Raw genomic sequence first — 25,170 nt, 5'->3', positions numbered from 1 at the left:
AATTCACACTTTTACAACAAACCTTTTTTCTCAAACTCTTGAAAAAGATTTAAGCTGGTAATGCTGGGGCCAGTATATATAATGTAGTTTTTTCCTATCAAATTCTGGCAAAGGCTTTTTGCCACAATACTGTGTAGCTGTGGCCTGTTCTTCAAAGTATCCAGCCCATCTGAAGTTGTTCCTTCCTTCAAGTGAATGTAGATCTAAATGAAACAAGGGAAGAAGAAAACAGATGAACACTCAACTCATTTCGGGAACAACATTAAGATCAAAAGCAATGAGAAATTCCATCAAGCCCGCATGTACACACATAAATGCAATCTTTGCCTCCTGTTCCTCCATTGCCAGAATAATTATTTTACAACATGCTAATCAAATACTGTAGCTTCATCAGGGCTATTATTATGCTTTCCATGCACGTGATTTTTTTTTCTTTAAAACTTGCACACACCACTCCACAGGTTCAAATGTATAAATTTAGACATATAGCATGGTAACGCGCCCTTTCGGCCCATGAGCCCATGCTGCCCAATTAAAAGAAGAGGATATGTCTAGGTAAATGGGGGTCCTTTCAGCAGAGATTGGCTGTTTTCCTGAGGCGGCAACTCGCACAATGATTTCAATTGATGGGAGGTTAGTTTAGACAGGTGACAACCCCAGAGGACCGTATTGGTCCAAGCTGTTCACTGAATTGGCCAAAAATTATGGCACTGCCTGAATTGTTGTAATGGCAGCTCTGTTGTTGGTGCACACTGGGGAGAGTGCAGGGTCCAACCACCCAGTTCAACTGCCAACAGGTTCTCTGCAGGCTTTAAATAGCCTGTTAAAGGATCTGATGGTGTTTTATTTAAAATCATGTGACCACGGGGGTCTGGGCCCAAGAAGGCAGTGCCTGTGTTCAGCAGTGGCCTCTAACAGTTGAAGACTCTGGGGGAGCAGTGGACTGGCGCAGGGCCCCAGTAATGGGGAATACACCCCTGATTGAGAAGGAAAAGCAGAGGAGACAACCCTAAGGACAGTGATCATGGTGGCAGACCAGCGAGGGGCTCCATGGATGAAGGACAAATACAGGCAACGAGCTTATGGCAATTTGCGGGAAAGAAAACCCACAATCCCTGGGCTGTTGGCAACTTCAGGGCAAAGGACTCACACCAGGCTGTGGCTGCTGGAGACCGGCTCATGAGAACCAGGTATTGGAACCAGGATTTAAGAGGGTGCTGAGGGCAAGGAGGGCTCGCGAACGGCCCTCGTGTTGGAGATTTGGATCTAGGCATGGGTTGGTAATGGTTTGAACTGAATTGGAGTCTTGTGCGACTTCAGAGGCTGTGAGAGCCCTGGAGGCGAATCCTCAGACTCAGTTATGACTTCTCCACTGCCACTGAGAAGCAGGAAATTTGTGCAACGCAGGCTATGTAAAAAGGTCAGGATGGAAATTAGTAGCTAATTTCCATCCCAGCATCTTTCCTGCAGGAGCCCTAGACATTTTTGTGGCCAGCCTGCAGTCTAAACTGAACAGCAGGTTGCCCGCAATAATACGCTCGACCGCCTCGCTCTTAGCCCTCACCGTCTGTCCCACCCAGCTGTCCTGACCCTGACCCAGGCCATCCGTCGCCCATCACCCCCAACCATCCATCGGCTCCTCCCCCATCTAACTCTCAACATGGGAGCAAGGGTGCAATGCTGCCAAGCCAGAAGTTCACCGGACCGCCACACCTGCTCGTGACAACGCTCAATGTGGGAGTAGTGGCCATCTTCCTTACCCAGCACCATGGACACATAGAGCAGTTCCAGCTTTTTGGGGTCTATGGGTGAGGAAGACGGCCATTGCTCCCGCATTGAGCAAACCGTCAGCCGCCGCCTGTTTCTCTCCCACCAGGTGTTGGGGGCTGAGAGTCACCTTTCCACTGGAGGTAAGAGAAGACACCCACAGGGGTGAGGACGATGGGGATGGGGGACTGGGGGGAGGGTCTCCCTCTGACCCACCCCACCTCAAACGTCCAGCCCCCGAAACCACCGCACTCAGTGTAAGTGCCCTGCCTGAGTGAACAGCCATTCTGGAGATTTATTACAGGAAATTATCGTTACTTATGTGTAAAAACCACAAGTGACTCTGGGGAAACTCTTTTGCTCTTCTTTCTCTGAATGTAAGGGGTGCTGGGGAATGCTAATAGTGAATCTTTGTTTGCCTTATGGTAAACTGAAGGCAATTTCATGCAATAGTACATGACAATAAATAGTATCTGATCAAATAATCTTGCAGTGGTGATGTATGAAGAACAAGCCTGGCCTCTTTCTGAAAGAAGGAGTAAGATTTACTGCACTAGGAAATGCAATTTTGCTTCCGCCTGTTTGGACCCTGTCTTAATTTACATTATTAAAGCAAACCAATCAAATGAAATAAATAACAGCTAAAAAGAGTGAGTACCGGTGACAAGGATCAGTTCACACATAGATTACATTATAATCATCCTCTGAAAAATGCAGCTTGGTCAGAACATTAAGAGTGAAATTATATCATTACTTTACTGAAATATGCATAGATTCTAGAAATATTCAATATTTAGCAACATTAAAAAAAACATAGAATTAAAAAGCACTTGTTAAGATGTCTTAAAGAACACAAAAATCCAGATTCCTCGTTTAGAGAAAAGAGTTAACACAGTTCTCTCTAATTGCCCCTGGATTCAGTTTTGATCCCAGCATAAACCAATGGTTCAGATTTGAGCCTTGGGAGCATCATGTTATGTTTCATTAGAAAACAAATTTTAAGTAATTAATTGCTTGAAACTCCAAAAGAGATGTGCTTTAATATTCTATCATTATGTGTGTATCACAGAGAAGCAGCAAACATTTTCAGAAACCTCACCTGGCAGATGAAGCCTGTCGACGCACACTGTCGCACCCACAGGCTAAACTTTCGCTTCTTCCTTTTACGCAATTCTCTGTCTGTACACGTGGCAATGAATAGAGGGTCTTCATCAATTAGTGGCTCATGAAGTACCTGAAATAAATAGATACATATTCCGAGTTCAATGGAGGATTAATATTCCCTCCAGATGCAACTCAATAAAGCTTTTAAATAAAATCATTTAATTATGCATTTTATAAAATCTCAATGAATTGGGAATTCCAGTTGATCTCGGTATAATATGACTGTACCATACAATCAATAGTTACAATGCAAATATTTGATCCAGATGAATGAGCACTTTGGTTTATTGCATCTTCTGTTTACAGATACCCCAGGTTGCTATGGATATAGCCCAGGTTGCTCTGGGAAGGGAAGGGATTGCTGGGGCTCTGACAATGATCTTTGTGTCCTCCTTGGCCACAGGGGAGGTGCCAGAAGATTGGAGAATGGCAAATGCGGTCCTCTTGTTTAAAAAGGTAATAGGGAGAATCCAGGGAATTAAAGAGCAGGGAACACATCAGTAGTGTGCAAACTATTGGAGAGGATTCTTAAGGACAGGATTTATGAGATTTAGAGGAGTTTTCTCAGGGAGAGTCAGTGTGGCTTTGTGAGAGGAAGGTTGTGCTTTGTGAGCAAAATTGTGTTTTATTGAAGATTTAACAAAATAAATTGATGAAGGTAGGGCAGTAGATGTGGTCTATATAGATTTTAATAATGCATTTGACAAGGCCTCCCATTACCCAACAGTATCTGACAGATGTTTTTGTTGTAAAAAAGAAATGGGAACAACAATTCATGCAATCTGGACATGTGAGAAAGTAAAAAAATTTTGGGAAGATCTCAATCAGATATTAAATAAAATTACAGAAAGCAATATACCAAAAAACCCAGAGATCTTCCTCCTAAGTAACATAAAAAACAAAGAATTTGGACTTGATTTGGATGATGCACAAAAAAGATTTGTTAGGATAGCTCTAGCCGTAGCAAAAAAAATGTATTATGTCAGCCTGGAAATTAGAAGATAACTTGAGAATACAACAATGGTATATAGAAATGAATAAATGTATTCCATTAGAAAAAATAACATATAATTTAAGAAATAATATTGAAATATTTGAACAAATATGGGAGCCATACATGAAACACAATAGAGAAAACCTACCGGGGACATCTACCACCTAAAATAACGGAAGGAGAAGGAAATGAAAAGAATTGACTCAGTGGAATTTCTTGTTTATTTTTTATTGAGTGACAACATTGTTTGACTGGTTTAATGTATCTTAGATTCTGTACTTTAAATGAATGGGAGGGGAGGTAGGGAGGGTGGGATGGGAAGGGGGGGGGGGAAGAAAACGACACTGTATATATTTGAAAAGGAAAATGTATGTATCTTGGTCAATGTGGTTTATGGTGTGAAAAATAAAAAATTTAAAAAAAAAGACAAGGCCTCCCATTGGGGACATTCAGAAAATCATAAGGCATGGGATCCATGGAACTTTGGCTGTGAGGATTCAGAATTCGTTTGCTTGCATAAAGCAGAGTATTTTGCCTGGAGGTTAGTGACTAGTGGGGTTCGACAGGGATCTGTCTGGGGCCAGTGACCTGGACAAAGATGTAGAGGAATGGGTCAGTATGTTTATGGATGATAGAAAGGTTGGAGGTGTTGTGGATAGGTTGTCGTAGGTTATAACAGGATATAGACAAGATGAAGAGTTGGGTGGAAAAGTGGCTGATGGAGTTCAGCCTGGACCAGTGTGATGTGATGCAATTTGGAAGGTTAAACTTGAAGGCAGAGTACTTGGTTAACGGTTAGATACTCAACAGTGGGAAGAACAGAGGGACTTGGGATCCTAATCCATAGATCTCTCAAGGTTGCCACACAGGTTGATAGGATATTTAAGATGGCCTATGGTATGTTGGGGCTTCATTGAGTTCAGAAGTCATGAGGTGATGTTGCAACTGTACAAATCTCTGGTGAGACCACACTTAAGAGTATCGTGTTCAGTTCTGGTCACTTCATTATAGGAAGGATGCGGAAGCTATGGAGAGGGTTCAGGGGAGATTTATCAGGATGTTGCCTAGATTGGAAAATATTTCAGATTTATTGTCAGCATACACACACAGCAACATATACAACCCTGAGATTCTTTTTCCTGCAGGCAATTACTGCTTATTGGTAGTGCAAAATAAAACTGTACCCAGTGAATACATATAAACAAATAAAGATCTGGAAACAAATTGCATAATACGGAGAGAATTAAAAAAACAATTAATAAAGTGCACAAGTCAGAACCCTTAAATGAGTCTCTGATGGAGTTTGTTGTTGAGGAGTCTGATGGTGGAGGGGGGTAGCTGTTCCTGAACCTGCTGGTGCGAGTCTTGTGGCACCGATACCCCTTTCCTGATGGCAGCAGTGAGAACAGAGCGTGTGCTGAGTGACATGAATCCTTGATGATGGCTGCTGCTGCTTTCCGATTGCAGCGTAGCGTTCCCTGTAGATGTTCTTGATGGTGGGAAAGATTTTCTGCCAGTGATATCCTGGCTGTCTCCACTGCCTTTTGCAGGGCTTTACTCTCAAGGACATTGGTATCCCCATACTAGACCGTGATGCAGCCAGTCAGCACATTTTTGACCACTCATTTGTAGAAATTTGCCAGTGTTTCCGATATCATATCAAACCTCTGCAAACTCCTGAGGAAGGAGAGGCGCTGACATGCTTTCTTCGCGATGCCATTAGTGCGTTGTGTCCAGGAAAGATCCTCTGAGATAGTGACTCCCAAAAACTTAAATTGCTTACCCTCTCCACCTATGATCACTGGATCATATACGCTAGTTTTCCCTTCCTGGAGTCAACAATCAGCTCCTTAGTTTTGGTGACATTGAGTGCAAGGTTGTTGATGGTGCACCATTCAGCCAAGTTTTCAACCTCCATTCCAAATGTTGACTCATTGCTTTTTTTCATACAACCCACTACTGTGGTATCATTAGCATGTTTTTAGAGTGTACCCAGCCACACAATCATAGGTATTAAATGAGTAGAACAGGGGGGTGATAATGCAGCCCTGTGGTGCTCCGGTACTGATGGAGATTGTGAAGGAGATGTTCTTACCAATCCTCACTCATTGTGGTCTGGAGGTGAGGATATTACACAGTGGGGTGTTAACTCCCAGGTCTTGGAGTTGGCTGATCTGTTTTGAGGGGTTGATGGTGTTAAATGCCAAAATGTAATCAATAAAGAGCATCCTGATGAATGCATCTTTACTGTCCAGGTTGTATGAAGCAATGTTACCCGAGCTAGGGCTTTTCTCTTTGGAGCAAAAAAGGATGAGAGGTGACTTAATAGAGGTCTACAAGATTATGACAGGCATAGATAAGGTAAGGCGATTTCATGTCAGGCCTCCGCCTTGAGGCTGGCCACAGGAGCGGATTTAAGACTAAGAACTTACCTTTCAGACAGCAGCCCTAAAAAGCTGCTCCAGCGTCCCATTCATATCCAGAGGCACTTCATAGTGCCCTCCAGATCCATCGGAGGCGGGGTGACTGGTACCGTAGCGCCACCTGTCATAAAAACATGGCAGAGCAATGGCCATCTTGCCTACCCATAATCTGCCAGGCAGCTGGATCCACTCTGTGTTTCCCAGAACAATTCCAGCTGCGTGGGGGATTATGGGTAGGGAAGATGGCCATTACTCTGCTGCGATTTGAGCCACAGAGAATAGTCAGAAGCGGCATGGTGTGGTTGTCCCAGCCTGCACCGGCCGCCCACTGAGAGCTCCCACTGCCCTGCCAGCCCCCGCTGATGACTCCCGCCGGTCATTGCTGCACTGTTGGCCCCCACTGTCCAAAGATGACAGCTCCCACTGGATCCAGCTGTCCCCGCTGACAGCTCCCGTGGCTCCGACGGTCCCCACTGCCCTGATGGCTCCCACTACCCCGCTGACAGCTTCCACTGCCCCTGACTTGGAGGGAGAGGGATGAGTGGGGAGATGAGTCACGAGCTGACAGCATCATCAGCCCGCCCCTAAACAGCCCCTTAGCACAGCTGTACATTCAGATTGATCGGAGAAGGGCTACGCTCTGCTGATTATCCCTCTCCGAGAGGGGTTGGATTATGTGGCTCAGAGAGAGCCTCCACACATTCACAGAGGTTCGTAGTTGTGTTTTGCCGGAGGTTCTCTGCCTTTACATTCAGACTTTTGCCCTATCTGAAAGTGCCTGTAAACAGTGAGCGCCTCTTACCCAGAGATAAAGGTTTACGAGACACATCAAAGAGAGTTATGAATGCCTGCAATGTATTCCCAGGGTGGTGGTGAAGACTGAAACAATGGGGGGGGGGGGGTGTGGAAATTTGAGACTCTTACACAGGCACATGGATGAAAGGTTATGATGTAGGGAGAGTTTAGGTTTTTTTGGGTATTTATAGGTTGGCGCAACATCATGGGCCAAAGGGTCTGTTCCATGTTGTTATGTTCTATGTTCAAAGTGCTCACATCTATTTTCAAGAAATCTCGTTCAAACTGAGCAACCATTTTGAAGAATGGCATGTAATTTGCAAGTGTGAATTGTAGCTTCCAGCTGCCTGTCACTTTAATTCCTGTTCCATCTACCCTTTTTTCCAATATTGTTCTAATAAAACTTAAATGTCAGCTCGAAGAACAAAGCCTCATCTTCCGATGGGGCATATATTTGTCATCTTGGCTCAAGAAGAAATATGACAATTCCAGACAATCATTTTTTTTTTTACATTTCACATTCCCAGCATTCAGGTTCATATCTTGCATTAATTTCAAACACGTATTCTGCTTCCATTGTCACATCCTTCAAACTGACAGCACATTATTCACTTTTCCTTTTCTCATACAGCTCTTCCATTTCCCTTGCCATTTAATCTTTCTATTTTCTACCATCACGGTCCTTCCCTCATGCTCTCTCTTCCCCTTCTCTTTTTTCTTCACCCAAAAACTAGATTTATCTCTTCATCTTCCCTAGTTCTAATGAACGTCCATCAACCATAAACTCCATCACAGATCCTTGCTGACTTAAAGGGGTGACTTAGAGGGGGTAGGAACCTTTCTACATGCAGTCTGGCAATGTGAAAATGTAGAAAAATTCTGGGAGGATGCGAGTACTTTATTGGGACAAATTATGAAGAAATAAGTTCTGAAAGATCCGAGAATATTTTTGCTAGGTGATATTTATAATATGAAGTTAGATATTTATCAGAGGAAGTGTTTAAATGTAGCAATAGCGATAATGAAGAAATGTATGGAAATTAGACAATGACGTGGGGTCGAATAGATGGAAAATGGAATTACAAAATTGTATACCGTTAGAGAAAATAATGTATAATTTACGGAATCAACCAGAAAACTTTTACAAGATATGGAAGCCATATCTGGATTTCATTGGCTAAAGTTCATCTACAGTGTCCACCACTCCCACTCCACCTCACCCTGGTTAACTTAGAGGTTTAAGATTATATTTGTACATTTGACATTTAATCAATTAATTAACGATATATGACAAATTAAGGTAGGCTTTTTTCTTTATTTCCTTTTTTTGGGGAGAAAATATAAAGTTATGTATTCTTTTGGCATCTTATTATTGTGTATGATGATGGAGAAACATATTTGTTATGGATGCAAATCAAAATAAAGTTTTCAAATTTTGCAGGGAAAAGAATATTGAGGGCTCTAACTAGTAAAGATGGATGTGGATTGTGCTAATTTGGTAACATGGAACTGAAGACAAGCCCAAGAGTAGAGCGATGGACTGCAGCAGCGACGACGCCCAGTTTTTCACATATTATAATCGTCTCATAGCAGGCACCTTTTTGCTGTTATAGGAATTGGATTTATGGTTTTTTTTTAAAAAAGTAATTTTTTAAATTTTTCACACTATGCACCATATCAACCAAAATATGTACAAACGTTTCTCATTAAATTTACAGTGGTCTTTTCTCCCCTGTTTTTTCCCCCTTTTCCTCCTTCCCCGCTACCCACCCCCCTCCAAAACCCATAAAGATTCAACATATACAATACAATAAAACCATAAGAAAATATTTTCTCATGAAGGAAAATAAACAAGAAAAATGTGTCATCTATTTATTACACACTCAATCTAGTCGTTTTGTCTTCTTATCATTTTCATTCTCATTTTAGGGGATGGAGGTCGTAGGCAAGCTCTCTCTGATATGTTCCATGTATGGCTCCCAAATTTGCTCAAACATTGTGACTTTATTTTTTAAATTATATGTTACTTTTTCCAATGGAATACATTTATTGATCTTCATTTCCTGCATTGATTTAACCATAAATTTGGCTACTTTATTCTTTTTACTTGTCTTTTGTCCAGTTTTATCCAACATTGGGTCCAAATTAAGGTTTAAATCCCCTCCTATCAATATATTTCCTTGTGTGTCTGCAATCTTCAAACAAAATCCTTCATAAACTTTTGATCCGCCTCGTTAGGCGCATATATATTGAGCAAATTCCAAAATTCTGAGTATATCTGACACTTTATCATTCCATACTTCCCTGCCAGATCTATTATTTCCTCCTCTATTTTGATTGGTATATTTTTGTTAACTAGTATGGCTACACCTCTAGCTTTTGAGTTATAGGATCCTGCCATTACGTGTACTACCCAGTCTCTCTTTAGTTTGTTATGTTCCGCTTCAGTTAGATGCATTTCCTGCACAAATGCTATATCTATTTTTTCCTTCTTCAATAAATTTGGTAGCCTCTTCCTTTTAATTTGGTTATATATTCCATTAATGTTTATAGTCATATAGTTCAATATGGCCATCTTATATCTTGCAAACACCTCTTTTCCACCTCTTTGCCACCTCCATCCCCCTTCCCCCATTTTCATCTCTTAGTTTTCTCTTATTATACTTAATGTACGACAACACATTTAAGACAAAGTACTCCCGCAAAATTAACCCCAAAAGTTCTCCCCCTCTCTGAGTTGCCCCATATCCCTTGCCGGGCAACCGCAGCTCCCCTTTTCATTTGGATTGTGATCTTGTTCGCAGCGTCAACTGATTTTGCAGTGACGGTTATTCCCCCTCCACCCAGCATCTCCAGAAAACACTTTTTTTTTAAAAAACACATATAACAAAGCTCTCTCTCTTCTATTTTTTCCCCCTTACTCCCTTCCTTCCCTTCTCTTTTCCCTCTTTAGTTCTTTACATATACATTGTTTTTACATCTTTATATATACTTTATCACCATTCTTTATTCTTGTTACATCTCTTCATCTGTTTTCCTGTCCTGCAAACATTCTGCGAATTCTTGCGCTTTCTCTGGATCCAAGAACAGTCTGTTTTACTCCCCGGGTATAAATATTTTCAGCACTGCTGGATGTCTTAATATAAATTTGTAACTTTTTTTTCCATAAAGTTGATTTCGCTGTATTAAATTCCTTCCTCCTCTTTAAGAGTTCAAAACTTCTGTCTGGGTAAAGAAGTACTTTTTGACCCTTGTATTCCAATGGTATATTATCTTCTCTAATTTTATTCCTTGCCCATTCAAGTATATTTTCTCTTATCGTGTATCTCAAAAATTTTACTAAGATGGATCTTGGTTTCTGATGTGTCTACGGTTTCAGAGCTAATGCTCTGTGTGCCCTTTCTAATTCCATTTCTTCCTGCATTTCTGTCATTCCCAGGACCTTTGGGATCCATCCTTTTATAAATTCCTTCATGTCTGTGCCTTCTTCACCCTCCTTCAGGCCCACAATTTTTATATTGTTTCACCTACTATAATTTTCTAACATATCAATTTTCTGAGATAACAACTCTTGTGTCTCTTTAATTTTTTTGTCACTTTCTTCCAATTTTTCTCTTAAGTCATTTACTTCCATTTCTACGGCCGTTTCCTGCTCTTCCACATTCTCTACTCTTTTTCCTATTTCTGTCATTATCAGTTCTAACCTTTGCATTTTATCTTATGTTCTTTTCATTTTCCTTTTAATTGCATTAAACTCTAATAACCATTCTTTTAGTGATCTCATTTATTCTTCAAAAAAGACTATCTATATTCTGTTCATCAGTTTTACCTTTTATTTCACTTTGTCCATCTGTTTTACCTTCTATTTCTCTGTGAAGATCTTGGTTTTCTTCTCTTCTTTGTGTCTGTGTCTCTTCTCTTTTTTCTTTTTTTTGAGAACAAAGAACATTTATTATACAACAATGTAAAGTTGGGTGCTTTCCCCTTATCCTGGGAATACACCTCTTCTCTTTTTTCTTGATGAGCTGCTTGTATCTCTTTGTCGGGCCTCTTCTGGCTGGGCCTCTTGTTGCTGGTCCTCCTTTCCTGTGCTGCTCCTCTGTTGTTCCTTGCCCTCTAGCTGAGAGCCGTGGTGTTGGGTATCCTTCAGCTGCTCGCTCTGTGACAGCCTGCTCCTCTGCTGAGCCCCCTTTCCGCCAGTGTCCTCTTTCTCCTTTGGTTGCGTTTTGCTTGGCTCTGAGAGCCATTTTTGTAGTGCACCAGCTGGTGGGTCGCAACTCTGCAGAGCAGACAATGACCTCGAGGATCGGGCGCTCCTCGTCACCACAGCGTCCTGTTCCTTCATGCAGGTAAGGCCTTCTTTCTTCTCCACCGACTTTTTTACTTCTTTTTTTTCCAGTTGTTTTTACTTTCTCCTTCTTGGAAGCCATCTTCTTTCTCTTCTCTGTATCTTTATCTTCTATTTTTGTTATGCTTTGCTTTTTCCTAACTTTTTTCCTATTTTCCTGGAGAGGGCTGGTTTTCCCAACCAGCCACTACTCTATCACGTGACTCCTCTGGATTTATGGTTAAGCAAGTTGCAATCAACACATGCATCCATAATTGTAACTATTGTTAACAAGGTCAAATTATGGATAATTAAGCATTCTATTCTGTCATCAACCTTTATCTTGCCAGTAACTAGATCTTTGTACTCCCATTCTGTAATCAAACCAGTAAGAGCAAGTTAATCTAGTCTCCGTAATTGTGTCCATTGAGAGCATAAAACCTGTACCAAAATCATGCTATGGAGATCAGCTTTGACTGGTCTCCTGATGTGCATCAGTTTTAATAAATCACCCATGGTTTCAAACACCAACTCAATGTGGGATTTGTATTTGCTCCTACAATTGGCTTAGTTGGTATGTAGCAATTACTTTCCTTTTCTGTTGTTTGAAAGACAGAGACTGTTCTCATCTTTGACTCATTCAAACAAATTCATACTAAAGTTAAGATTAGTTTTTCAAGGTTTACTGAATGATATTAAATATTGTTAAAACTTTATTATAAGTTGCTTCTACATTGTTAGACGTGGTTAAACGATGGTTAATTAAACAATAGCAATTATCTGACTGTCTGTCTATTTTCCATTTCACTGAACAAAGACTTAAAACTAGACTGCTTAGCTCTCTCTAGCAAGCATTCTATGACCTTCAAAATGGCTGTTGCCAGGAGATGGCATGAAATATGTTAAAGAAAACTACATCTAGATAAATGCAAGCATAAAATACATTTTAACCCTTACAATACCGGCCCCTAATTATAATGGTTAAAAATAATAATTACCATAAAACAGTGGTGTATATATATATAGATAAAAATTTCAAAAGAAAATGGAAGTCAATTATCAAAGCTTTCTGCCTCTTGTAAAATACAGATTTTGGTAATCAGACAGGTCAGAAACCCAGTTTTACTCTTAATTTGAACCTGACGTAGAAGACCACTTTTGTTCTGAATGGTATTAATAATCTTCCCCATCAACCAGAAATTTTGGTTGATCCACAATGATCTCAACATCCCCAAGTGTGAAATTGCCTCTGATCTTAGAATACTTCTGTCATTCCTGTAACAATGGAAGATATTCATACACCCATCTTTTCCAAAATAAATCAGATATAAATTGCACTTGCTTCCACCTGTACCGAGCATATACGTCTTCCTTCTGAAACTACCCTGGTGGCAACAAAGATTACCTTTAAGAAGCAAAAGATGGTTCGGAGCTAAGTGCCTTAAGGTCATTCAGATCTGTAGAAGTCTTAGTGATTGAACGACTGTTGAGGATAGCTTCAACTTAACGTAAAACTGTGTGAAGACCCTCCTCATCAAGATTCTGTCCATTTAGGATAGAATTAAGAACTTTTTGCATGGATCTGATAAATCTTTCCTCTACACCTCCGAGGTGTGAGCCAGCAGGGGGATTGAAGATCCAATTAATTTCTTTCTGGACTAGTTCATCATGGATATGAGCCCGATTCCAGTTTACAATTGCTTCTCTTAACTCCTGCTGAGCTCCCTAAAATTAGTGCCATTGTCAGATCATAGTTCCTTCATTTGCCCACATCTAGCAATAAAATGCTGTAAGGCATTGATGAAAAAGTCTGTGTCAAGTGGTGATGCCACTTCGATGTGAATTGCTCTCATGGCTAAACATGTGAAAATGACATCATAGCACTTCACAACAAACACTTCACTTCAAAGGGTCCAAAATAATCAAATCCAACATATGTAAATGGAGGTTCATCCGGAGACTCTGTCCAGAGGCAAATCTGCCCTCAGCTCTTGTCCAGAAGGAATATTTACAAGCTGACAAGCAACACATTTCATCACAATTTTTCTGATTAACCGAGTGGCACCAGAAACCCAACATTTTTGTTGTTGTCATGGTTGCAACCATCATGACCCACCTCTTCATGAATATGTCGAAGAATTAGATCTGAAATGTGAAAATCTTTGGCCAATAAGACAGGATGTTTCATCCCTTCTGGCATTGCTGTCCTATTAAGGCCTCCACCAACTCTTAAAACACCATTCTCCAGAATAGGGTTGCATTTACAAATGTGGCTTGACTTTTTGATGTTTATTCCCTTTTTAAAATTTGAGATTTCATCAGCAAACTTCTTCTGACAAAAGCGGGTTATTTCCATTTCAGTATCAGCTCGTTCTTCAACTGTGAGACCACCTGCTTTTTTCTTGAGTCTGAAGATCTCCTGTCTCTTTCTGCTGTAGATCTCTTTGATGGATGTTATCTGATTGAAATTGAGCAGGAACATTGCTTGCTTGTTTGTTCTGTCTGTCATGATTCAGAAACCATCTGTTAAATCTGAGCATCCATGCTGTTGGCTTTTTCCAAATGATTCCAGGATGTGAAGTAATGGATTAAGGAGGTAACTGGATCCATTCGTTCAGACATTATCTGAACAGCATTTGTAGTTTTACTCCTGATTTTAGGTCCTCTGGTAAAATTCCTTTTAATTTATCAGGATATGACGCCACTCATTTTGAGGCTTAGAAGAAACTGAGGCCTAGTTACCCATATTTCTTTCTTCAAAAAAGATTGGACTTTCAAACCTTGGGAAGCCATGTTGGCCGGATTGTTAACTGCAGTAACATAGCTCCATTGTATTGGACGTGAGATTTTATTAATGGCAGAAATTCGATTAGCCACAAGAGTTCAAAACCTTGTGGTTTTATTGTTGATGTATTTGAGCACAAAGGTACTATTAGTCCATAATATGTAATCTGCTAGGGCAGTGGTTCTCAACCTTTTTCTTTCCACTCACATACTACTTTAAGTAATCCCTATGCCATAGGAGCTCTTAGTAAGGGATTGCTTAAGGTGGGATCACTGCTCTAGACCCAATTGTTATTGAAATATTTTGGTTGATAAAAATTGTCATTGGCCCATTTCCTTTGGAGTTATGAAACCATGCACATAATGAGTCAATGAGGTATGATTAAAACAGTGGTTTTCACACTTTTTCTTTCCACCCACATCCCACCTTAAGCAATCCCTTACTAATCACAGAACACCTATGGCATAAGGAATACTTAAAGTGGGATGTGAGTGAAAAGAAAAAGGTTAAGAACCACTGTTTTAATCGTACCTCATTGACTCATTATGTACATGGTTTCATAACTCCAAAGGAAATGGGCCTATGACAATTGGCCAATGACAATCCATCTGCAATTGTTTTCTTGATATTGTTTCCATTCTGCTTGTCATGGCTGCAGCCATCAACTTCATTTGAGGAATAGTGATGGACTTTAATGGAGCCACTCTGGCCTTTCTCATACAAATCTATAATGCACCTGATCCTTATTATCATGAGTAACAGGTAACTAACTGTCCTCACATGCATCAGCAAAATGATGCAATTGAGCAGATGTTACAGCTCCAAAATTCGTAGGTTTGAAGCATCTATATCAATCTTGAAGTCTTCCAGCTTACAAAGATCTTGTATCCAATATGTCTATTCCTGTTCAATGGATTCTGATATTTCATCATCCTGACCAATCTTTTTCCCCCACACAAATTTTGTAGGATCTTTTTGGCACTCAGGACAACTGGTGCTAATATTCCTAGAGAATCATATATTGAACTGACAGTTGACAGAATGGCAGTGAGGGGTTGATCCTTCAAAATGATTTTAAACATAAAAACATCAGATCAAACACACTATTGTACACAACACCCTCTCCACAGGAAGGTCGTCACGGTCCAAGTCCAGATTCTTAATTTATTTTACCTTATCAGGAATGGCAGCCAACACATGGCAACTGTTATTTATCCATTTGGTAAATTGTAAACCTCCTTTAAAACACATCGCTCTCAACTTATGATAAAGAGCTATTGCTTCTTTTGAAGCTGCAGATGTGAAATAGTCATCTACATAGAAGTTATTCCTGATGGTTTTTACAACTTGAGAGTGAAATTGTTCCATATTGTCCTCAGCACACTTTCTAAGGGCAAAATTCACACAACTTGGTGATGAAGTCACTCCAAACAGATGCCCTGTGATTCTGTATTCCATCATGTTCTGACTGTAGTCTCCATCAGGCCACCAAAGGAATCGTAACAAGTCATAGTGTTCATTTGGTACTTTCACCTGATGGAACATTGCTTCAATGTCTCCAGTGATGACAATACTTTCTTTATGGAATCTAGGTAAGAATTCTATCAACATACTGGTCAAGTCTGGACCTTGTAAGTAAGAGTTGAGAATTTAGTGAAAATCCCTGAAAGGTTGCTCCACAATCAAACACCAAACAAAATTTTTTTTCTTCTGTGGATGCAAAATTCCCATGATGTGGTAAGTACCATTTTTGCTATCACTATATTCCAAGATATCATCCAGTACTTTCTCTGAATTTCCTTTGGATATCATATCAGACATGCAGTTGGTCTAGTCTGAATGAAGAATCCTGAATCTTCTCTTTAAATTCAGTGTATGTTGTTCAACAACACTTCTATTGTCAGGCATGCATATTTCCCTTTTCTTTAAGGGTAATCCAATGCAATAATGATCATTAACCAGCTTAGTGGTTTTTGCCACCAATTCCAAGAATGGCTGGTCTTCCTTTGAAGGTTCTTGGTGGTCCCCGAGGCCCTCAGTAAAGTCATTCTTGAACTGCTGCTTTCACAGCTTACCAAGCTTAACAATCAATATCTTGTTGACATTATAGGCAATTGATTTTGAACCTTTTTTCTTCCAAATGGTCCATTAATCATCCAGCCAAGCATAGTTTTGACAGTGTATGGTCTTTCTCCCACACTCCTTATCATATCTAGTGGCTCTAGAGCTCTTAGTACATCTGAACCAATCAGCAACTCTATCTCAGTGTTGATTTCACTTAAATGACATTTTTCAATTGCGTCCACTTTTCAATGTTGTTTTGATGTGGGATGTTTCCTTTGTGCACAGACATAATCTTCTGAGTGTATACGCCTGGGAGTTCACAAAAATCGTTGCTGTCCAATCCAGCGACCTCTAAGCCCAAAACAACGCTGGTTTCAACAACTTTCATTTGACCTATAGTCTTCACTAGAATTTTTAACCTTCCTTTAAAACTGAGCTTATTCATTAGCCCCACAGTGTGAAAATGATGCAGTGCTACCTGGGTTGAGAAATGCGTAAGGATAGACTATTGCACTTCCTTACTTGGCCTTGACTTGCACAGGTACTATTAAAAGTTTGCACATGTTCTCCCCGGCCTCTGTTCTGAGGCTACAGCACTGTTTTCAACTGCTTCTTTTCTTGCCGTTTGTTCCTTTTCCGTATTCTTCTTTTCCTGGAAGACGTGTAGCATTTTGGGATGCTTTTGACTGCATATCAGTCTGAGTCACTTATTGCAGTTTTTGCTGATGTGTCCTTTACACAGGCAGCCAAAACATGCTCCATTTTCCTTCAGAAAAGCGATTTTCTATCTCTGCGTCTTCTTTTCCAACTGTGCACACTTTTCTCGAACATGCTCATCATTACAGAACAAACATTTCTTCTTAGCAGGCAAACTTTCCTTTTCTTAATTTTTTTATCTACCACTACTAGGGAGGTGGCAAATGTACTTTTCTTCAATTTTGGTTGAGGGTATGATTTGGACCTCTCGACTTCTTTACTCACTGTCTGACTGCCTTTGATATTTCCATATACTGGATCTGTGACAACATCCACTTGCCCTTCATCAAATCCTTAAAAGTAGCCGTTTCATCGCATTTTTCTGGTATTCAACAACTGAATTTCTCCATAGTTCTGCAATCCGGTAGGGTAGTTTATTTTAAATGATTAACATATTAGTAGATATGTCAAGCTTTCGAAGATGGCTGATTTCTGCATGACGTTGCAAAATCCTCTAAGAGGGCTTGTAAAGCCTTTGTGTCAATCATCCTGTTAGATTGATGGCCATGAAAGAGTCTCCTGTACATAAACTGTAGCAATTTTATACTTGTTGCTAAGATGATTCTTTAGTAAAAACTTAACCTTTTCAAATCCTTCATTCGGGCCCATATGATGGCAACTCCTTACAAGTTATTGTGGTTGTCCACTCGTGAACTATTCCAAATAATATAGACAATCCTTCAAGTTTTGGCCCTTAACTTCAAACCTGTGTTCAAAGTTTTTCATAAACACTTGGAATTGAAGTGGGTAACCATCAAAAACTGGAAATTTTCTCTTGGCAGAGAAGAGAGAGAGAGAAATTGTAACTGAATTAACAAAGCAGCCATTTCATCTTGCCTTCTCACATTTGGGCATAATTTACTTGGATTCCAGTTATCTGTTGGAAGCGGGTAGTATTCATAAGATGGCATTAGACTCACATCTCTGTCTATTGGGGTTTGCGATTTGGCACCACTCTGGCTGGTTCGGGTCCATACATGTATCGTAACCATGGCACTGGCTCAGCCTTGGTATCTGATGTTTTCTTTTTCTGTTGTCCCTCCTCAAAACCTGACTCCAAAAAGCTTTACATAATTTACTTTGAGCATGAGATACCTCTGACCCTTCTCGTACCCTTGACCTGGACTCATTAACAGCTATTTTTTTTCTCAGTTCTAATTGCTCCTTTTGCCTCCTGAGCTGCTTCGCTTCACAGCTATTCCTCTTTTTTCCTTAGCTGGTCTTCACAGCTGTTTCTCCTGCTCTTCCTCTAGTTCTTCTAAGGCGCATTTATTCTTAAGCCATTCCCATTCTATTTCAAAAGCAACCTTATCAGCCTTAATGTTTGCAGTACTTGAAACACTAGAGCTTGTTCTAGATCTCCTCTTGCTTTTCCTGCTTCCAGTATTTGACATATGGTCTTCTGGTCACACATCATCCCTGTTTGTCAGATGTTGCCTTAATATCTGACTTTGTCTCCATTTTGGATTGTCCATCCTCCACACCATCATCTTGTGGCTGATCTTAGATTCCGTAGATGGTTTGGTGGGATTTATATTCCCAACAGTTGAAACCTTCTCTCTTTCTATTGCCTTTTTTTTTTAATAAAGTCTTTCTTGAAGAACAGCTTTGTTTCCACTTGAATCTAATCCCCGATATCTTAATTCTTCTTTAAGTTCCATTACCTTCATCTCCTCGATACATCGCTCTTCAGGGGCAGCATCAACAGCCTAAGCTGCGGCAGCCACTTGAATCTTATCTACCACAGGCACCAAGCATTCTCAACAATAACTCCAAAATCAAAACAGTCCTCAAAGGACAAGCAGCAGTTTCTCCAAACTGTGTCCTAACTTGCACAGAAGGAATCCTTTAGTAAGGCTTCCTGCTTCTAATGGTCTTGATGCTGCCTGTTGCTACTTGTGCCTCCATGAGTTTGAAATGTTCTAAACAGAGCCCATTCAATCCAGTCCAAATTCAAAATCCAATTTTCAACCTTCTGTTCACTTAAAATTCCTTTACTATTGACTAAAATTGTAGCAATTACTTTTCTTTTCTGTTGCTTGAAAGACAGAGACTTTGCTTTTATCTTTGACTCATTCAAACAAATTTGTACTAAAGTTAAGATGAGTTTTCCAAGGTTTATTAAATGATATTAAACATTGTTAACGTTATTATAAGTCGCTAATACATTGTTAGGCATATTTAAACAGTCAATAGTAATTATCAGACCATCTGTCTATTCTCTATTTTTATGAAGACAAAACTAGACTGCTTATCTCTCTCTAGCAAGCATTCTATGACCTTCAGAATGGCTTTTGCCAGGAGACAGCAAGAAATATGTTAAACAAAACTACATACAGACAAATGTAACCATAAAACATATTTTAACCCCTGCACGGCATAACAACAAACTATGAGGCTCCTGGTTGGGTGAGTGTGTTTGAAATATCTCCCTCTAAGGTTAGGGGACAACCCCATAGACAACTGGATCCACAAGATATGGTGAAAAGAGATTGCGGAGCATGAGGAGTCTGGGGTCAGAAGACAGGGGATTGGGGTGTCTGGGTAACTGGCGTATGGATGGGGTTCGGGTGGTTACAAGATGACATTGATTTGGGAAATCGATTGACTAGCCCATTTTATTTTGAGGCATCAGCTTGGGGCGCCAGAATTTCAGACAGGGTACAATATGGCCATGGGTAGAGCAAGGAAGCCAGAGGAAATAGATCCCTCATATAGATGGTATTGCACATAACTGTAAGTTGATGCAAAGAAATGTAAAAGAAGGGTTACAATCCAGGTGGAGCAAGCCCTGAGCAAATTGCTTGGTGGAAGGGACAAGAAAAGGGCAAGTAGGAAAAGGCTGTCCTAGTAGTAGCAGCATTATTGCACAGCTAGCACAGAGTAGTGATCGTCAAATAAGCTCACAACCCTCCGACATAAGGGAGAATGGTTGATAGTGAAGTCCAAGCACACCCTCAGAAAATAATGTTAATTGGAATGATTCAGCTGATGAGTATGGGACTTGTAATAGAGATTTACAACATCCACCATATAACAAGGCTAAAAATTTAAGAATTAAGGGAGGCTTATCATTTGACTCTCAATGATGTACACGTCCTTTTAAAGTCTAACCACTACGCCAACCATAGGGTGGCTCGTTAGGTGTAGAAGTTGATGCCACGCTGTTACAGCATTAGCAATCGGGACCATGATTCGAATCCCATGCTGCCTGTAAGGAGTTTGTATGTTCTTCCCATGTCTGTGTGGATTTTCCCCGGGGGCTCTAGTTTCCTCCCACTGTTCGAAACGTGCCAGGATTGCAGGTTAATTGGGTGGCACAGACATGTGGGCTGAAATGCCCTGTTACCGTGCTGTATGTCTAAATTTAAAATAAGTCCAAGGAAAGCATACAGTGCTGACCATCTTGTCAATGTATTCACAGATATCTTCAACATCTCATTCCGCATAATGAAGACAAAACAGAAACATTATGAACTAGGGGAAAGAACGCACAAAATTCTAGCATGGCAGCTTAAGACAGAACAAGCTAAGAAAATGGTATTGGCATCAAGGAAAAAAGACAAACAAATCACATATAATCCAACGGAGATCAATGAAAACTTTAGAGAATTCTATGAACAATTATACCAAACTGAAAACGAAGGGAAAGAAGGCAAAATAGATGAATTTTTAACTAAAATTGAACTACCAAAATTACAAATAGAGGAACAAAATAAATTAACAGAACCATTTGAAATAGTAGAAATACAAGAGATAATAAAATAACTACCAAATAATAAAACACCAGGAGAGGATGGATTCCCAATAGAATTCTATAAAACATTTAAAGATTTATTAATTCCTCCCCTCCTGGAAGTAATCAACCAGATTGACAAAACACAAAGCTTACCAGATTCATGTGAACAGCAATAATTACAGTAATACTAAAGCAAGGGAAAGATCCACTCGCACCAGCGTCATATAGACCAATATCATTACTTAACACAGATTATAAGATAATAGCTAAACTATTAGCAAACAGATTAGCAGAGTATGTACCGAAAATGGTAAATCTAGACCAAACTGGATTTATTAAAAAAAGACGCACAACAGACAATATTTGTAAATTTATTAACTTAATTCATGCAGTAGAAGGGAGTAAAGCACCAACAGTAGCAGTTGCTTTGGACGCAGAGAAGGCCTTTGACAGAGTAGAATAGAATTATTTATTCAAAGTATTGCAAAAATTCAGTTTACCAGAGAAGTATATTAATTGGATTAAAACATTATATAAGGGGCCATTGGCGAAAGTGACAGTAAATGGATATATATCAAAGCAATTTAACTTAAGCAGATCAACAAGGTAGGGATGCCCACTATCACCCTTATTGTTCGCGTTAGCTATAGAACCACTAGCAGAATTGATAAGAACAGAAAATAATATAAAAGGGATAAAAATAAAAGACAAGGAATATAAAATCAGTTTATTTGCGGATGATGTTATAGTATACTTAACAGAACCAGAACTATCAATAAAAGAATTATATAAGAAATTGAAGGAATATGGAGAAGTGTCGGGTTACAAGATTAATGTAAATAAAAGTGAAGCAATGCCAATGAATAATGCAGATTTCTCAAAATTTAAGAAGAAATCACCATTCAGATGGCAAATGCAAGCAATAAGATACCTAGGTATACAAATAAATAAAAATCTCGGCCATCTATATAAACTCAATTATTATCCACTAATGAAAAAGTTACAGGGCGATTTAGAGCATTGGAAAGATTTACCATTAACACTAATAGGAAGGATACACTGTATTAAAATGAACATTTTCCCAAGGATATTATACCTATTTCAGGCATTGCCAATACACTTGACAGAGAAATTCTTCAAGGAGTTAAAGAAAATAATAAGGACATTTTTATGGAAAGGGGGGAAACCGAGGATAGCACTAGATAAATTAACAGAATGGTATAAACAAGGAGGCTTACAACTGTCAAACTTTAAAAATTATTATAGAGCCGCACAATTAAGGTACCTATCAGATTTTTATCAAACAAGGGAAAAACCAGACTGGACGAGACTAGAATTAGATAAAATAGGGGAAAAGATACCTGAACACATTATATAAATGGGATGAAAAATTGGTACAATGTAGGAGTTCTCCAGTATTACATCATCTGCTCAATATTTGGAAGAAGATTCATGTAGAAAGGAATGAAACAAATTACCAATTACCAAAACTAATAATGATGCAAAATCAGTTACTCCCTTTTACAATAGATAGCCTTTCCTTTAGAGAATGGGAGAAAAAATGGATCAAAAGAATAGAAAATTGTTTTTCAGGAAATAGATTATTATCCTTTGAACAAATGAAAGATAAATATAATATAACTCAAGATACAGTGCTGGCATATTACCAATTGAGATCCTACTTGAAGGACAAATTAGGAAGCAGTCTGAGGTTACCAGAGGGAAGTAGCTTTGAATATGTGATTACAGATACAATGATAATGAAAAGATTTATAACAAATATGTATATTAAACTGTAAGAAAAGGAGAATGAGGAAACAAATGGTAAAACATCTCATTCCGGCTGGGCATGGTATCCACCTATTTCAAGCAGGCCTCAATCAAACTTGTGCCCAAGAAGAGTGTGGTAACCTGCCCAAATAATTACCGATAACTGGCACTCACATCCACAGTGATGAAGTGCTTTGAGAAGTTGGTGTTCGGGAGGAGTCATGTGATGGAGTAGTGGCTGGTAGGAGAATACCAGTCCTCTCCAGAAAAGAAACAACAAAGTGAAGAAAACACTAAGTTCAAGAAACACAAAACACAACAAATAAAAGATAAAGTTGTGGAGAAAAGAAAGAAAATGGCATCCAAGAAGGAAAAAGTAAAAACAACGGGAAAAAAAGAAAAGACACCGGAAGAGAAAGAAGAAGGCCTTACCTGCATGAAGAAACAGGGAGCCGTCGTGGAGAAAAGAGCCCGCTCCCCAAAGTTGATGACGACCCTGCAGAGTCGCAACCTCCTCACCGCTGGACTGCAAAAATGGCTCTCTGAGCCAAACAGAAGTGTTCAATGCACACACTAAGGAAAAAGAAAACACTGACAGGAGGGGCACTTAGCTGAGGAGTGAACTAACACAGCACAACCAGCTGAGGGATGCCCAACATCAGGGCTCTCAGCTGGAAGAAGAGGAAAGCGACAGGAAAGGGAGTGATAGGAAAGAAGAACAGCAACAGGAGGCCCAATAGATAACTAGCCCAGAAGAAGAGGACCAACAGCAAGAAGCCATGCAAAAAAAAAAACACCCAGCAAAGTGAGGCAAGCAGCTCAACAAGAAAGTCAGAAGAGACACAAATATAAGGAAGAGAAGTAGAAGACACAAACACAGGTGCAGACACAGAAGATGAGGAAGAAGACCAAGCTCTCCACAGAGGAATAGAAGGTAAAATAGATGAACAGTATATAGATTTTAAAAATTTGAAGAACAAATGAGAGCATTAAAAGAATGATTGACATTAGAATTTAGTGAAATGAAAAATGAAAAGTACAGAAGAAAAACTGAGTAGAATAGAGCTGGTCATGACAGAAATAGGGAAAAGATTAGAAAATGTGGAAGAAAAAGAAACGGCTATAGAAATGGAAGTGAACGACTTAAGAAGAAAATGGGAAGACAGTGACAAAAAAGTTAAAGAGTCACCAGAGTTGTTAGCTCAGAAAATTGATATGTTGGAAAATTATAGTAGGTGAAACAATATAAAAATAGTGGGCCTAAAGGAAGATGAAGAAGGCACAGACATGAAGGAATTTATAAAAGAATGGATCCCAAAGGTCCTGGGAATGACAGAAATACAGGAAGGAATGGAAATAGAAAGGGTACACAGAACACTAGCCCCAAAACCACAGACACAACAAAAACCAAGATTTGTTTTAGTAGAATTTCTGAGAAATATGACAAGAGAAAATATATTGGAGAGGGCAAGGAATAAAATTAGAGAAGACAAAAAAACCATTAGAATGCAAGGGTCAAAAAATATTTTTTTACCCAGACACAAGTTTTGAACTCCTAAGGAAGAGGAAGGAGTTTAACACAGCAAAATCGATCCTATGGAAAAAAGGCTATAAATTTATGTTAAGATATCCAGCTGTGCTTAAAATATTTATCCTGGGAGAGCAAAACAGACTGTTCTCGGATCCGGAGAAAGCACGAGAATTTGCAGAATGCCTGCAGGACAGAAGGAGAGATTAAGAGATGTAACAAGAACAAAGAACGACGACAAACTACATATAAAGATGTAAAAATAATGTATCTAAGAACTAAAGAAGGGAAAGAAAAGGGAAGAAAGGAAGTAAGGGGGGGGGAAAAAAAGAGTTTTGTTATATGTGAAAATAAAAGTCTTTTCTGGAGGGAGTTGGGTGGAAGAGAATAACAGTCACTGTGAAATCAGTTGAAGCTTGCGAGCGACTTCGCAATCCAAATGGAGAGGGGAGTTGTGGTTGCCCGGTAAGGGAAACTCGGGTGGGGGGGGACACATTTGGGGTTAAGGGAATTTTAGATTTGGGAGTTGTTGAAGTATTTTATGTTTTAAAAGTGTTGTCATACATAGAGTTCAAAAAGGGAAAACTGAGAGATGACAATGGGGAAAAGGGGGAAAGTGGTGGTGAGGAAGCGGAAATGAGGTGCAAACAGAATATGAGATGGGCATGTTGAACTATATGACTATAAATATTAATGGAATACATAACCAAATTAAATGAAAATTTCCTTCCTGTATTTCTGAAAAAAGAAAACATAGACATAGCATTTGAGCAGGAAACGCATCTAACTGAAGAGGAACATAATAAATTAAGGAAAGACTGGGTAGGGCATATAGCGGCAGCATCATATAATTCAAAAGCCAGAGGTGTAGCTATATTAATAAATAAAAACGTACCAATCAAAATAGAGGAGGAAATAAAAGCTCACCAGTACTGTATCATTTACTCAATATATGGAAGACGATTCACTTATAAAGGAAAAAAACAAATTACCAACTACCAAAATTACTATTGACGCAAAATCCGTTAATCCCTTTTACAATAGATAACCTTTCCTTT

General features: G+C 39.4%; 1 protein-coding gene across 1 annotated transcript in view; it reads right to left on the bottom strand.

The window, feature by feature from the left end:
* pgbd5 (piggyBac transposable element derived 5) overlaps positions 1 to 25,170 on the bottom strand; it is a 75,909-nt gene that overhangs the window by 13,497 nt on the left and 37,242 nt on the right. Inside the window, exons 3-4 of the mRNA XM_069885069.1 lie at positions 2,867 to 3,001; positions 23 to 203 (exon numbers count right to left, since the gene is read on the bottom strand). Of these exons, the coding sequence (XP_069741170.1) occupies positions 23 to 203; positions 2,867 to 3,001 (316 nt within the window). The remainder of the gene's footprint in view (positions 1 to 22; positions 204 to 2,866; positions 3,002 to 25,170) is intronic.

This window comes from Narcine bancroftii, chromosome 6, assembly GCF_036971445.1.
Source record: "Narcine bancroftii isolate sNarBan1 chromosome 6, sNarBan1.hap1, whole genome shotgun sequence".
NCBI lineage: Eukaryota > Metazoa > Chordata > Chondrichthyes > Torpediniformes > Narcinidae > Narcine > Narcine bancroftii.
This window is presented reverse-complemented; position numbering and strand designations above follow the sequence as displayed.